The sequence below is a fragment of the Anolis sagrei genome, chromosome 5 (assembly GCF_037176765.1).
Source record: "Anolis sagrei isolate rAnoSag1 chromosome 5, rAnoSag1.mat, whole genome shotgun sequence".
NCBI lineage: Eukaryota > Metazoa > Chordata > Lepidosauria > Squamata > Dactyloidae > Anolis > Anolis sagrei.
Window position 1 is genome coordinate 1,591,977 of NC_090025.1, and position 16,782 is coordinate 1,608,758.

The 16,782-nt window shown below is 45.7% G+C and overlaps 2 protein-coding genes across 6 annotated transcripts in view; both read left to right on the forward strand.

The window, feature by feature from the left end:
• ZNF638 (zinc finger protein 638) overlaps positions 1-7,610 on the forward strand; it is a 108,202-nt gene extending 100,592 nt beyond the window's left edge. For both annotated transcript variants that reach the window (XM_060779525.2, XM_067468429.1), the window contains 3 exons: positions 1,261-1,350; positions 3,958-4,076; positions 7,329-7,610. In XM_060779525.2, coding sequence (XP_060635508.2) covers positions 1,261-1,350; positions 3,958-4,076; positions 7,329-7,403 — 284 coding nt within the window. In that variant the 3' untranslated portion in view covers positions 7,404-7,610. The remainder of the gene's footprint in view (positions 1-1,260; positions 1,351-3,957; positions 4,077-7,328) is intronic.
• An 8,514-nt stretch (positions 7,611-16,124) lies between these two features.
• Positions 16,125-16,782, forward strand: part of DYSF (dysferlin) — a 284,587-nt gene continuing 283,929 nt past the window's right edge. For 2 of the 4 annotated variants that reach the window (XM_067468433.1, XM_067468436.1), the window contains exon 1: positions 16,125-16,324. In XM_067468433.1, coding sequence (XP_067324534.1) covers positions 16,237-16,324 — 88 coding nt within the window. In that variant the 5' untranslated portion in view covers positions 16,125-16,236. The remainder of the gene's footprint in view (positions 16,325-16,782) is intronic. The other 2 variants (XM_067468437.1, XM_067468439.1) reach the window with 1 other exon arrangement.

Below are 16,782 nucleotides of genomic sequence, written 5' to 3' on the forward strand. Positions count from 1 at the left end.
TCACCTGCAATCAAAGAGCATTCTGAACCCCACCAAGGATGGAATTGAACCAAACTTGGAACACAGAACTCCCATGACTAAACTTGTCACGGATACTCCATATGCCCAAATGTGAGCACTGGTGGAGTTTGGGGAAAATTGACCTTGACATTTGGGAGATGTTATGGTTGGGATTTATAGTTCACCTGCAATCAAAGAGCATTCTGAACCCCACCAACGATGGAATTGAACTACTCTTGGCACACAGGACTCCCATGACCAACAGAAAACACTAGAAGGAATTGATGGGCGTTGACCTTAAGTTTGGGAGTTCTAGTTCGCCTACATCCACAGAGCACTGTGGACTCAAACAATGATGGATCTGGACCAAACTTGGCACAGATACTCAATATGCCCAAATGCGAACACTGGTAGAGTTTGGGGAAAATAGATTTTGCCATCTGGGAGCTGTAGTTGCTGGGATTTATAGTTCACCTACAATCAAAGAGCATTCTGAACCCCACCAACGATGGAATTGAACCAAACTTAGCACACAGAACTCCCATGACCAACAGAAAACACTGGAAGGGTCTAATAGGCATTGACCTTAAGTTTGGGAGTTGTTGTTCACCTATATCCAGAGAGCACTGCGGACTCAAGCAATGCTGGATCAGGACCAAACTTGGCACAGATACTCAATATGCACAAATACGAACACTGGTGGAGTTTGGGGAAAATAGACCATGACATTTGGGAGTTGTAGTTGCTGAGATTTATAGTTCACCTACAATAAAAAACCATTTTGAACCCCACCAACAGTAGAATTGGACCAAACTTACAATAATAGAATCCTAGAGTTGGAAGAGACCTCATGGGCCATCCTGTCCAACCCCATTCTGCGAAGAAGCAGGGAAATTGCATCCAGCCTCTGTTTAAAAACCTCCAAAGAAGGAGCCTCCACCACACTCCAGAGCAGAGAGTTCCACTGCTGAACGGCTCTCACAGTCAGGGAGTTCTTCCTCATGTTCAGATGGAATCTCCTTTCTCGTAGTTTGAAGCCATTGTTCCCTTGCGTCCTAGTCTCCAAGGAAGCAGAAAACAAGCTTGCTCCCTCCTCCCCCCTGTGGCTTCCTCTTACATATTTACACATGGCTATCATGTCTCCTCTCAGCCTTCACAGAACCCCCATGGCCATGTGTTTTCTGAGGGGATGTCAGAGGCCACTCCTTCTCCTCAGGGCTGACACCCATGCACTCATTCCAATGCCTGTTTGTTTCATAGATCTGGCCAAATCCGAATCTGAAGAGCCAGAAGCTAAACGCAGGAAAGTGGACTCTTCAGAGAAGCCCAAGGCCACAGGCCAGGGGAAAGGTAAGACCCAAGGAGCCCCTTCAGCCAGCAAAACATCCTCTTCCTCCCCTCACCAGATTTGGGTTTATCTGACTATTCAGCCAGGAAAGTCTGCTGCCAGCATGCCAGGTCCGTTTGCGCATCATCTGTGTTGCTGTAAAGATAGTCTTATTATTATTTGATGCACAACAAGATGAGCACACAGTAAACAAGATCCCAATGCTGGCTGTTGTATTGGATCACACATTGGACCCTTCCCAAGTGTCTAGGACTGTGTGATGCATCGGCGAGTAATGCGTGCAGATCTGAGTAGGGTGGCCTTTTGCAGCTGGCAGGTGGTGATTTTGTCAGCGCGGATTGTTTTTAAGTGCAAGCCAAGGTCTGTAGGCACTGCACCCAGTGTGCCGATCCCCACTGGGACCCCCTTTTGTGGCAGGCAGATGGTATTTGTGGCACAAGAATATATATAGGGCTTACACTATATGTTTTAAATGGTTTTTATATTGTTTTATAATGTTGTTTTAAATGTATATTGTGGACTGCAATGGCATCGAATGGCTGCCAATCTGTAAACTGCCTTGAGTGGTTTTCGGGCTTGAGAAGAGTGTAAAAATATCGTAAATAATCTAAATAAAAATGTAATGTTCATTTGTGGGATTAACAGAACTCAAAAACCACTGGGCGAATTGACACCAAATTTGGACACAAGACACATAACAACCCAATGTATGTCTTTCACTCAAAAAAATGATTTTGTCATTTGGGAGTTGTAGTTGCTGGGATTTTTAGTTCAGCTACAATCAAAGAGGATTCTGAACCCCACCAACGATGGAATTGAACCAAACTTGGCACACAGTTCTCCCACGACCAACAGAAAATACTGGAAGGGTTTGGTGGGCATTGTCCTTTGGTTTTGGAGTTGTAGTTCACCTACATCCAGAGATCACTGTGGACTCAAACAATGATAGATCTGGAGCAAACTCTACACGAATACTCAGTATGCCCAAATGTGAACACTGGTGGAGTTTGGGGATAATAGAATCCTGACATTTGGGAGTTGTAGTTGCTGGGATTTATTGTTCACCTACAATCAAAGAGCATTCTGAACTCCACCAATGATGGAATTGAACCAAACTTGGCACACAGTTCTCCCATGACCAACAGAAAATACTGGAAGGGTTTGGTGGGCAGTGGTTTTGGAGTTGTAGTTCACCTACATCCAGAGATCACTGTGGACTCATATACTGATGGATCTGGAGCAAACTCTACACGAATACTCAGTTCTTGTGGGTTTTTTCGGGCTATATGGCCATGTTCTAGAGGCATTTCTCCTGATGTTTCGCCTGCATCTATGGCAAGCATCCTCAGAGGTGAGGTCACCTCTGAGGATGCTTGCCATAGATGCAGGCGAAATGTCAGGAGAAATGCCCCTTAGAACATAGCCATATAGCCCGAAAAAACCCACAGGAACTGAGTGATTCCAGCCATGAAAGCCTTCGACAATACATCTACACGAATACTCCATATGCCCAAATGTGAACACTGGTGGAGTTTGGGGAAAATAGAATCTTGACATTTGGGAGTTGTAGTTGCTGGGATTTATAGTTCACCTAGAATCAGAGAGCATTCCGAACCCCACCAACGATAGAATTGGGCCAAACCTCCCACACAGAAAACCCCCATGACCACCAGAGTGGGCCACAGCAGCATGTGGCAGGGGATGGCTAGTAAATAAATAAACCTATAATGCTGTAAATGACACAAATGCTGTGATGTCCCCTCTTTCCTGCACATTGGAGCCATTGATCTTTAGTGCATGTTAATGAGACCTATTGTTCTTCTTTCCCATTTATTTCTCTCTACTGGGAGAGACTAAACAGGGGACGCCATATTTATTTGTTTGTTTATTTTATTTACATTACTTTTATCCCGCCCATATCAGCCCGAAGGCCAGGCATGTAGCCGGGGGGGGGGGGGGGGGCTTGAGGGGCTTCAGCCCCCCCCCCCCCGAAATTTTCATTGTGGTTCGCGAAAAAGCCTTAATGGTGCATTATTTTAACTGTTTTGTTTATTCATATCATGATGTGATCACCATACTCAATATATCCCATATGCATGGGGGTATTGGGGTAATGCTACAAAAGGATTGCTAGGCTAGACCCTCTTTCACTCAGACTCAGCCCCCCCCCCCCAAAACTCACCCCCCCCTGAAACCCCCCCTGAAAAAAATTCACCCCCCCCCCCCCCGGAAACGAAATCCTGGCTACGGGCCTGCTGAAGGCGACTCAGTTTGAAACATGTACATAATAATAATAATAATCATCATCATCATCATCTTTCCGCCCTTCTCACCCCGATTCAGGGGTCTCAGGGCGGAGCACAACCTATAGACGGCAAGCATTCCATGCTGGGACATAAAATAACTATAAATATACACAAAAATTAGTTATATCTACTTTAAAATCAGCTGTTTAACCCCATCTCAGCTTAAGCAGCCGAGGGGGAATAGTAAAGGGCCTGAGCCTGTGAGGAATGGTGGGAGTTGGAGTCCAAAACTCCTGGAAGGAAGGCCCAACTTGGCCCAGGTATATCTGCATTTTGCTGAACAGTGTGTTTGTCCCCTTTCAGGTCTAGACTTCCTGGTCCCGAAAGCCGGCTTCTTCTGCCAGATGTGTTCCTCCTTCTGCGTGGACGAGGCATCGATGAAAAGCCACTGTGAGACTGAGCTTCACCAGCAAAATATGGAGGTAGTGCCTTCTAACTTCCCCTTCAGTCACGAGAACACAGTGTTTGTTGGCGGTTTCCTTTTTTGAACCCGTCCAGAGAGAGGGCCGTGTGCTTTTCGGGGCAACTTTGAGGCAAAGTTGGGGCCAGTAGCAAAGTGGAATGCCTCGTCACGGGTGGGCAACATTTCAGAGGATAGGGAGCCACAATTCAAGAGAGAGATTGACTCTAAGCTGGAATGTGTCCAGAGGAGGGCGACTAAAATGATCCAGGGTCTGGAGAACAAGCCCTGTGAGGAGCGGCTTAAGGAGCTGGGCATGTTTAGCCTGAAGAAGAGAAGGCTGAGAGGAGATATGATGAGGGCCATGTATAAATATGTGAGAGGAAGCAGCAGGGAGGAGGAGGGAGCAAGCTTGTTTTCTGCTTCCTTGGAGACTAGGACGCAATGGAGCAATGGCTTCAAACTACAAGAGAGGAGATTCCACCTGAACACAAGGAAGAACTTCCTGACTGTGAGAGCCGTTCAGCAGTGGAACTCTCTGCCCCGGAGTGTGGTGGAGTCTCCTTCTTTGGAGGCTTTTAAACAGAGGCTGGATGGCCATCTGTCAGGATTGATTTGAATGCAATATTCCTGCTACTTGGCAGAATGGGGTGGGACTGGATGATGGCCCAGGAGGTCTCTTCCAACTCTAGGATTTTATGACTGTGAGAGCCGTTCAGCAGTGGAACTCTCTGCCCCGGAGGGAGTGTGGTGGAGGCTCCTTCTTTGGAGGCTTTTAAACAGAGGCTGGATGGCCATCTGTCAGGGGTGATTTAAATGTGATATTCCTGCTTCTTGGCAGAAGGGGGTTGGACTAGATGACCCAGGAGGACTCTTCCAACTCTTTGATTCTAGTGGCGCAGGTGTCTGAGTGTCAGCTGCATTAAGATCACTTCTGACCAAAAGGTCATGAGTTTGAAGCCAGCCCAGGTTGGAGTGAGCTTCCGACCATTTGTGTAGCTTGTTGTCGACCTTTGTAAGCCATAAGACAGTTGCATCTGTCAAGTAGAAAAATTAGGTACCACCTATGTGTGGGGAGGCTAATTTAACTAATTTACAAGGCCATAAAAAAAGACTCCAGCAAAGCATGCGTGGAATGCGGAAGTGCTTCATCATTGTTGCAGATGGACGATGAAAGCGACAGCTCCCCTGGCGGCCAGAAAAGTGGAATATTAAATAGCCTCTGACTGTCTGTCTATATCTGTTGTGTGTCTATGGCATTAAATGTTTGCCATGTATGTGTACATTGTAATCTGCCCTAAGTCCCCTGCGGGGTGAGGAGAAGGGCGGGATATAAATACTGTAAATAAATACATAAATAATAAAGAGCAGAGGCCATATAGCAGCAGCAAGGATAAGCAGCAAGAACCAAACTTGGCTCACAGAACTCCCAATACCAACAGAAAATACTGGAAAGGTTTGGTGGGCAGTGTCCTTTGGTTTGGGAGTTGTAGTTCGCCTACATCCATAGAGCACTGTGGCCTCAAACAATGATGGATCTGGACCAAACTCTACACGAATACTCCATATGCCCAAATGTGAACACTGGTGGAATTTGGGGAAAATGGAATCTTGACATTTGGGATGTATAGTTCACCTACAATCACAGAGCATTCTGAACTCCACCAATGATAAAATTGGGCCAGACCTCCCACACGGAACCCCCATGTGGGCCACAGCAATGTGTGGCAGGGGATGGCTAGTGTGTGTGTGTGTGTGTGTGGTATGTATGTGTGTGTGTATGTGTATATATATATATATATATATATATATATATATACACACACACACACACACACACACACACACACACACATATACATATTTATATATGCATTCATAAACATATTAGCATAGATTTGCAATAAAAACAAAGGTATGTGCATATACTTTATATATGCATTCTACTCCACTTTGGCAGAAAAAACGAAATGCAAAGGTACAGAATGGGTGACGCCTGGCTCGAGAGCAGTAAGTGTGAAAAAGATCTTGGAGTCCTCGTGGACAACAAGTTAAACATGAGCCAACAATGTGATGTGGTGGCAAAAAAGCCAATGGGATTTTGGCCTGCATCAAGAGGCGCATAGTGCCTAGATCTAAGGAAGTAATGCTCCCCATGCTCTATTCTGCTTTGGTTAGACCACTTTACCTGGAATATTGTGTCTAATTCTGGGCACCACAATTCAAGAGAGATATTGACAAGCTGGAATGTGTCCAGAGGAGGGCGACTAAAATGATCAAGGGTCTGGAGAACAAGCCCTATGAGGAGCGGCTTAAGGAGCAGGGCATGTTTAGCCTGAAGAAGAGAAGGCTGAGAGGAGATATGATAGCCATGTATCGATACGTGAGAGGAAGCCACAGGGAGGAAGAGGGAGGGAGCTTCCTTTCTGCTGCCCTGGAGACTAGGACGCAATGGAACAATGGCTTCAAACTACAAGAGAGGAGATTCCATCTGAACATGAGGAAGAACTTCCTGACTGTGAGAGCCGTTCAGCAGTGGAACTCTCTGCCCCGGAGTGTGGTGGAGGCTCCTTCTTTGGAAGCTTTTAAGCAGAGGCTGGATGGCCATCTGTCAGGGGTGATTTGAATGCAATATTCCTGCTTCTTGGCAGAATGGGGGTGGACTGGATGGCCCACCAGGTCTCTTCCAACTCAATGATTCTATGATTCTAAGAACTTCTTTACTGTAAGGAGAGCTGTTCAGCAGTGGAACTCTCTGCCCCGGAGGGAGTGTGGTGGAGGCTCCTTCTTTGGAAGCTTTGAAGCAGAGGCTGGATGGCCATCTGTCAGGGGTGATTTGAATGCTATATTCCTGCTTCTTGGCAGAATGGGGGTGGACTGGATGGCCCAGGACGTCTCTTCCAACTATGATTCTATGATTCTATGATTCTATATATGAGTGTGAAAAAAAAGAAATCTGAACACAGGTTTGCAATAAAAACAAATGTTTATGCATATATCTGTGTGTGCATTCTATATATATGTATGATATTATAAATTATTTTCTAGCATCAAACTTGTCAGTTTAGTGCCTTTCCCTGTTCATCCCAGTAACTTCCAGGAGAAAGGCAAATGGTGCCACCTGCAATACAATAAATGGATGTTCCCAAGTCCCGTCCACTTTTGGAGCCAAATAGGAAGAACGCATTCCCCAAACTCTTCCTCTTCACCCAGACGCATGTGTAAGAAATCTCTCAAATTTGCTGCCTGTGTTGTTTTTTATGTCTTTCTGCAGAAATTCATGAAGAGCAGCTCTGCGGAGGAGAAGGCGGGAGGAGGAAAGGAGGCCGAGAAGCCAAGCTCGGCATGACGTCGCCTCCCCGGGTGTTCTTTTAGGGTCCAGTCCGCTCCGTGTCCTTTGTTTCATGTTTTAGCCGTGTTTCTTTTTGCAGGCTGCCGCGTCGTATGCGCCTCTTTCCCCTTGGAGGCCAAAACAGAAGTCAGTTGTCTGAGGAGGATTTTTGGTTGCCCTTTGCAAGGAGGCTGGAAATGTTTTAAGTAAAAGTTCTTAATTGTACAGTTCGCTCTCCTGTCTCTGGTTTTTGTCTCATCAAAAGTTTTCATAGCCAGAATCACTGGGTTGCTGTAAGATTGTCTGGCCATGTTCCAGAAGCATTCTCTCCTGACGTTTCACCCACATCTACCGCAGGCATTCTCAGAGGTTGCGAGGTCTGTTGGAAACTAAGCAAGTGGGGTATATATATTGTTCTGTCGCGCGCTGGGCTTGAAATGAATTGCCTTTAAAACAGGACGTGCAACTTTAGCCCAGCGGGAAGTCAGGGGGCCCGAAGAGAAATTCTTAAGGATTTTCACCATAAACAGTCTCTAGAGGGCTTGTAAAATATAACAAAGTCTTTTATTGGTGAACAATCAACAGAAACTTCTTTTGTCTTCAAAGGGTTAAACAAATGCTTCCAGGCTTTTGTGCAACTGGTGGCTTCTGTTACTTGTACTCTAAAGGAAAATTCATTTCCAAACTTCTCCCATACTAACTGTGAACCTAAACCTAACTGATGTGGGCACCACTACCGGGTTGAACTGCGTCTCAAAGCACCGAGTGGACCTACCAGTCGGCCTGTAGTCACTTCAGCTGGAGTTCTTAGATATTCAAAGCTGCTTTTACCTCTTAAATTCCTCAGAGCTTTAGGGCTGTTTCCCTGGGAATCTTTGGGAAGACTGTTCTCCCCCAGGAAGTCTTAAGGTTGAAGCCTTTGTACAGGAGAAGTCTGTACACGTCCTGTACATTGACTTTCCTTGCTGAGACTGACTGAAAATGGCTCCCTTCCCTTCTCAATTGTCCTGAACAGGGGGCGGAACCAAACTTAACGATGATGGACAGGAGGCCTGCCCTATAACTGCAAACTTTAACAGGAAGCCACCCTTCTGCAGAATCCCAACCCTTGGGCTGTAAGCAAACACTTAATCCAAGGCAAACAAAGTGGGAGCTTCTGGTACAGCTGTACCAGCATATATATACACACACACACACACACACACACAAACATACATACACATCTATGGAATGATGTCCAGGGAGGAAAATTTATTAGTATTATTATTTATTTACTTACTTGCTTCATTTATATACCGCTTTTCTCAGTCCTTGGGCGACTCAAAGCGGTTAACAATAGCAAAATTCAATGCTCAGCATCATAAAAACAGTTAAAAACAATAATATAATAAACAATCAGTTAAACATAACTATAGCATCTCATTAGCTGCCTGCGTTGTTTGAGGCAAGTGTGGATGTTGCCATTGGCCAGCTTGATTCGCATTTGAATAGCCTTGCAGTTTCAAAGTCTGCCTGCTTCCTGCCTGAGGGAATCCTTTCAGATATTCAGTGTCCTGAATGATACAAAACAAAGGCAAAGGCTTCTTTCAATTCCGGCTCAGAGGTGGTGCTCATTTCCAGCTCTGGGGGAGGTGCTGTTCTCCATTTCCAAGCCGAGGAGCCTTCGTTGACACCTGGTCATGTGACCGGCATGACTACTTGGAGTGCCTTATGCCTTTCCCGCTGAAGCAGTAGGAGCTAGGGCTAACAGCAGGAGCTCACCCCTGTCCTGCGTATTTGAACTGCCAACCTTCAGGTCAGCAAGTTCAGCAGCACAAGGGTTAACCCCATTGCGTCATCCCATGCCTCTCTTGATTGTAAATTGGGGGGCTGGGCTTCAAAAGGGAAGTACCGTATATACTCGAGTATAAGCCGACCCAAATATAAGTCGCACCTAACTTTACCACAAAAAACTGGGAAAAGGTATTGACTCGAGTATAAGCCGAGGGTGGAAAATGCAGTAGCTATGGGTCAATTTCAAAATAAAAATAGATCCCAATAGAATTACATTAATTGAGACATCAGTAGGTTCAATGTTTTTGAATTTATATAAATAAAAATGTAATGTTCGTTTGTAGGATTAGCATAACTCAAAAACCACTGGATGAATTGACATCTAATTTGGACACAATACACCTATCAAGCCAACGAGTGACCATCACTCATAAAAACACTGAAAAAAACAGCAAAAGAGACTTTAAAAACCAAAAAAACAAATAATACATTACAACGCATGTGCAAAACCACATATATACGCAAAAACACACACATCTATACACACAAAACACTTATACACAGAGTGGGCCACAGCAACAAGTGGCAGGGGACGGCTAGTGTTTACATAAAACTAAGATAAGACAGTCCAATTCTGATTAAACCCTTATTCTAATCTTCAATGTCAATGTGACAATGTATCCTTCTAATAATAAGTAATAGAGTAAAATAATAAATTTAATAATACTTGTTGTTGTTGTTCATTCGTTCAGTCGTCTCCGACTCTTCGTGACCTCATGGACCAGCCCACGCCAGAGCTCCCTGTCGGCCGTCCCCACCCCCAGCTCCTTCAAGGTCAGTCCAGTCCCTTCAAGGATGCCATCCATCCATCTTGCCCTTGGTCGGCCCCTCTTCCTTTTGCCTTCTACTTTCCCCAGCATCATTCCCTTCTCCTGGCTTTCCTGTCTCCTCATGATGTGGCCAAAGGACTTCAACTTTCCCTCTAGTCTCTTTCCCTCCAGTGAGCAGTCGGGCTTTCTTTCCTGGAGGATGGACTGGTTGGATCTTCTCGCAGTCCAAGGCACTCTCAGAACTTTCCTCCAACACCACAGCTCAAGAGCATCGATCTTCCTTCGCTCAGCCTTCCCTAAGGTCCAGCTCTCACATCCGTAGGTGACTACAGGGAAGACCATGGCTTGGACTAGGCAATGGATCTTGGTTGCCAGTCTGATGTCTCTACTCTTGACTATTTTATTGAGATTGGACATTGCTCTCCTCCCAAGAAGGAAGCGTCTCCTGATTTCCTGGCCACAGTCTGCATCTGCAGTCATCTTTGCGCCTAGAAATACAAACCCTGTCATGGCCTCCACATTTTCTCCCTCTATTTTCCAGTTGTCAATCATTCTTGTGGCCATAATCTTGGTTTTTCTGATGTTTAGCTGCAACCCGACTTTTGCGCTTTCTTCTTTCGCCTTGATTAGAAGGCTCCTCAGCTCCTCCTCGCTTTCGGCCATCAGAGTGGTGTCATCTGCATATCTGAGGTTGTTAATGTTTCTTCCAGCAATTTTCACCCCAGCTTTGCATTCCTCAAGCCCCGCACATCCTCGCATGATGTGTTCTGCATACAAGTTAAAAAGGTTGGGTGAGAGGATGCAGCCTTGCCGGACGCCTTTCCCAATCTTGAACCAGTCTCCTGTTCCGTGGTCAGTTCTGACTGTTGCTACTTGGTCCTTGGACAGATTTCTCAGGAGAGAGGGAAGGGGGCTTGGGATGCCCATCCCACCAAGAACTTGCCACAATTTATTATAATTAATAATACTAGTAGAGTGAAATAATAAATGTAATAAAATAACAATAATAACATAGTAAAATAATACATAAATCATGTAGATGTTGAATAGCATGGGGGACAGACTAAAACCTTGTGGGACCCCACAGGTCAATGGCCAGGGGTCCGAGCAGGACTCCCCCAGCTTCACCAACTTGGAACGACCCTCCAGGAAGGACCAGAGCAACAGCAGAACCGTGCCCCTGAGTCCCATCCCAGCGAGTATTCCCAGAAAGAGCACAAGAGGAGATTCCATCTGAACATGAGGAAGAACTTCCTGACTGTGAGAGCCGTTCAGCAGTGGAACTCTCTGCCCCGGAGTGTGGTGGAGGCTCCTTCTTTGGAAGCTTTTAAGCAGAGGCTGGATGGCCATTTGTCAGGGGTGATTTGAATGCAATATTCCTGCTTCTTGGCAGAATGGGGTTGGACTGGATGACCAATGAAGTCTCTTCCAACTCTTTGATTCTAGGATTCTATGATTCTAAGGTTTGTGATCGACCAGGAGGACCTCTGTCTTGTCGGGATTGATCTTCAGCTTGTTCCTCCTCATCCAGATAGACACAGCAGCCAGACACTCGTCCAGCACTCGAGAGGCCTCCTTGGAGTTAGCTGGAAAAGAGTAGTAGAGTTGTGTGTCATCTGAGTAGAGATGGCACCCAACTCCAAAACTCCGGATGACCTCTCCCAGTGGTTTCATGTAGATGTCAAAAAGCATGGGAGACTGAATGGAGCCTTGTGGGACCCCACAGGTCAAAGGCCAGGGGTCCGAGCAGGTGTCTCCCAGCTTCACCATCTGGGAGCGGCCCTCCAGGAAGAATCGGAGCCATGACAAAACCATGCCTCCGAAACCCATCCCAGAGAGACGACCCCGAAGGATACCATGATCGATGGTATCGAAAGCCGCTGAGATATCCAAGAGAACGAGCAGGGTCAAACTCCCCCTGTCCAGTTCCCTGCAGAGGTCACCCACCAAGGCGGCCAAAGCCATCTCGGTACTGTGCCCAGGCCTGAAGTCAGCCTGTGAACAATCCAGAAAATCGGTGTCATCGAGGAATCTCTGGAGCTGCAAGGCAACCACCCACTCCAGAACCTTGCCCAGAAAGGGGAGGTTGGAAATTGGTCTGTAGTTGTTACATACAGTCAGGTCAAGGGTGGTCTTCTTTAACAAAGGTTTTACCACCGCCTGCTTAAGGCAGGTCGGGAATTTCCCCTGGCCCAACGAAGCTTTTATTATTGCAACAAACAGTTCCAACAACTCCTCTCTGGCCAGCTTCACTAGCCAGGAAGGGCAAGGATCCAGAGCGCAAGTGGTCACCCTCACACACCCAAGGATCCCCTCCACATCATCAGGAAGAACAAGATGGAAAGAATCCCATAAAATCAGACAGACAGGTGCCTCGGTTACCTCACCTGGCACTGCATTTAAACAAGTCCAGCTCAAACATCAAACAATACAAAATCACAATAATTGGACAAAAAAAATTACATAAGGAATGGTGCAAACATTTCCTTAGCTTGAAATAATCATTGCCACAGTTTACCTTTCAGCTCTTATTAGCAGGTTTTAATTACAGTCCAGCAAGTCATTGCTAATAATTTTGGTATCTCCAAAATTATTAGCTCCATCCTTACATTCATCTCCCATTCTTCCATTCATACCCACGCATCATTATTAAATCCACATTTATCAAATCTGCATATTAAATATTTGTAACACATTGGCCTATATTCGGAAGGCACCATCCGATCCCTCCTGGCAGAAGGCTGTGCAGCCATAGATGGAGAGGCTGGATGGCCATCTGTCAGGGGTGATTTGAATGCAATAATCCTGCTTCGTGGCAGAATGGGGTTGGACTGGATGGCCCATGAGGTCTCTTCCAACTCTTGGATTCTAGGATTCTAGATGTGACTGCCCCACCAACTGGCTATTTTTACTATATGGGAGAATGGGCGGGGCTACCGCCAAAAATTATCTTTTGAATTACAGAAAGTTACGAAACTGTCCACGCAGGCACAGAAATTTATTTATTTATTTATTTCTCGCACTTCTACCCCGCCCTTCTCAACCCCCGAGGTGGGACTCAGGGCGGCTTAATTCAATTCAATACCGGCACAATTCAATACCGGCACAACAACAAGGTAAAAGAATAAAACATATAAACAACAATTAAACAATTGGGCAGTTAAGACAATTAAAACAATCCATTATATATAACAATCCTTAAAAACAACCTAGTGCTCAACATTTATCATCTCATAGGCCGTAAATTCAAATTCCACATTGTCCAATCCAACAATTCTGGTCGTCACTTGTGCATTATCTATCTGCCAGATTGCCCAAACGCCTGGTCCCAAATCCATGTCTTAATTTAAGGAAAGGAGGGATGTCGCTGATCTAATTTCCCCGGGAATGAATTCCATAGGTGAGGGGCCACCACTGAGAAGGCCCTGCTCCTCGTCCCCGCCAACCTCACTTGTGATAGAGGTGGGGCCGAGAGCAGGGCCTCCCCAGAGGATCTTAAACTCCGGGGTGGGACGTAGAGGGAGATGCGTTCGGACAGATAAGCTGGGCTGGAACCGTATAGGGTTTTGTAGGTCAAGACCAGCACTTTGAATTGTGCTCGGAACTGGATCAGCAGCCAGTGGAACTGACATAACAGGGGGGTGGTATGCTCCCTGTATGACGCTCCAGTGAGTAATCTGGCTGCCTCGCGCTGGACTAGTTGGAGTTTCTGAACAGTCTTCAAAGGCGAACCCACGTAGAGTGCGTTGCAGTAATTATCCGGGATGTAACAAGAGCGTGGACCACCGTATATGTCATATGAAATCCCATATATGTGTGGATTTCACAGGTACTACTAGAGGAAACATGTTTACAGGTAAGCAACCCATCTTCATCAAATCTACATATTAAATTTTTGTGACACATTGGCTTATATTCGGGTCGGCTTATACTCAAGTATATACGGTAAATATAATTAATTGTAATGATGGTCCTATTCTGCAACAATGGGAGGCACCATCTGATCCCTCCTGGCAGACGGCTGTACAGCCATAGATGTGACTGCCCCGCCTACTGGCTATTTATACTATATGGGAGAATGGGCAGGGCTACCGCCAAAAATCATCTTTTGAATTCCAGAAATTTTACTATATGGGAGAATGGGCGGGGCTACCGCCAACAACAGAAAGTTCCGAAACTGTCCGCGCAGGCACAGAAACCCATATATGTGTGGATTTCACAGGCACCACTAGAGTAAAACACGGTTACAGGTAAGCAACCCATCTTTATCAAATCTACATATTAAATCTTTGTGACACATTGGCTTATATTCGGGTCAGCTTATACTTGAGTATATATGGTAAATATAATTAATTGTAATGATAGCCGTATTCTGTCACAATGGGAGGCACTATCCGATCCCTCCTGGCAGACGGCTGTGCAGCCATAGATGTGACTGCCCCGCCTACTGGCTATTTATACTATATGGGAGAATGGGTGGGGCTACCCATTTTTATCAAATCTACATATTAAATTTTTTGTGACACCTTGGCTTATATTCGGGTCGGCTTATATTTGAGTATATACAGTAAATATAATGAATCATAACGATAGCCGTATTCTGCAACAATGGAAGGTGCCCCGCCTACTGGTTATTTATACTATATGGGAGAATGGGCGGGGCTACCGCCAAAAATTACCTTTTGAATTCCAGAAAGTTCCGAAATGCGCAGGCACATAAACCCATATATGTGTGGATTTCACAGGTACCACTAGAGGAAACGTGGTTACAGGTAAGCAACCCATCATTATCAAATCTACATATTAAATTTTTGTGACACATTGCCTTATATTCGGGTTGGCTTATCCTCGAGTATATATGGTGAACATAATGCATTGTAATGATAGCCCTATTCTGCAACAATGGAAGGCACCATCCGATCCCTCCTGGCAGAAGGCTGTGCAGCCATAGATGTGACTGCCCTGCCTACTGGCTATTTATACTATATGGGAGAATGGGCGGGGCTACCTCCAACAACAGAAAGTTCCGAAACTGTCCGCGCAGGCACAGAAACCCATATATGTGTGGATTTCACAGGTACCACTAGAGGAAACACGGTTACAGGTAAGCAACCCATCATTATCAAATCTACATATTAAATTTTCGTGACACATTGCCTTATATTCGGGTTGGCTTATCCTCGAGTATATATGGTGAACATAATGCATTGTAATGATAGCCCTGTTCTGCAACAATGGAAGGCACCATCCGATCCCTCCTGGTAGACGGCTGTGCAGCCATAGATGTGACTGCCCCGCCTACTGGCTATTTATACTATACGGGAGAATGGGCGGGGCTACCTCCAACAACAGAAAGTTCCAGAATTGTCCGCGCAGGCACATAAACCCATATATGTGTGGATTTCACAGGTACCACTAGAGTAAAACACGGTTACAGGTAAGCAACCCATCTTCATCAAATCTACATATTAAATTTTTGTGACACATTGGATTATATTTGGGTTGGCTTACACTCGAGTATATACGGTAAATATAATGCATTGTAATGATAGCCCTATTCTGCAACAATGGAAGGCACCATCCGATCCCTCCTGGCAGAAGGCTATGCAGTCATAGATGTGACTGCCCTGCCTACTGGCTATTTATACTATATGGGAGAATGGGCGGGGCTACCGCCAAAAATTACCTTTTGAATTCCAGAAAGTTCCGAAATGCGCAGTCACAGAAACCCATATATGTGTGGATTTCACAGGTATATATGGTAAATATAATGAATCATAACGATAGCCCTATTCTGCAACAATGGAAGGCACCATCCGATCCCTCCTGGCAGATGGCTGTGCAGCCATAGTCGTGACTGAGATAGACCGACAGATAGAGAAATGGGTGCAGCATAGGATCCTGGCGTCAGAAGTTTGCACTCCGTCCCGGAACTCTCCGACCAGCCCTCTGTTTCCCAAACGTTGTGGCGAAGGGGCTAAAAATACTGCAAACTGGGCCCGATCCAGAGGACTTGCACCTGCCGCCGGGTTTCATCCGAAATCCCTTTTTGGGATCTGGAGTTTGGTGCCAATGCAGCTGTCGCCTTCCAAGTGCGCCTTCCAAGGGATGCTGTCCCTTTAAGAGCCTGGTGTGCCTTGTCTATCTCTCTCTTGCTGCCCAGTCCGGCTCTCCTGCCTTGCAAGGAAAGGAAGGAAGGAAGCAAGGGCCACTCTGGAGGGGCGAGGGGCCCCCCTGAGACCCCCAAAATGCTGCGGGTCTTCATCCTCCACGCACAAGGTGTCCAGACGCCGGACACGGACATCAGCGACGCCTATTGCTCGGTGCTCTTTGGAGGTGAGTGAGGGATGAGTGTGCAATGATGAGTGTGCAATTCAGAGGGAGGGAGGAAGAAGTGGAAGGAAGGGGCCCCCAAAGGTCATCCAAACCAGCCCCATTCAGACAGGCAGGAAGACAGGCCAATCCCTCTAGGCAGAGGGCCATCTATTATTATCTAGACGCTCTTTTATAATAATAATAATAATAATAATAATAATAATAATAATAATAACAACAACAATGACAACAACAACAACAACAATAATAATAATAATAATATAAAATTCTAGCATTGGAAGGGGTCCCCCAAAGGTCATCCAAACCAATCCGATTCAGACAAGCCTTCCAGGCAGAGGGCTGTCTAGACTCTCTTTTATTATAATAATAATAATAATAATAATAATAATAATAATAATAATAAAGAATTCTAGCACTGGAAGGGGTCCCCCAAAAGTCATCCAAACCAGCCCCATTCA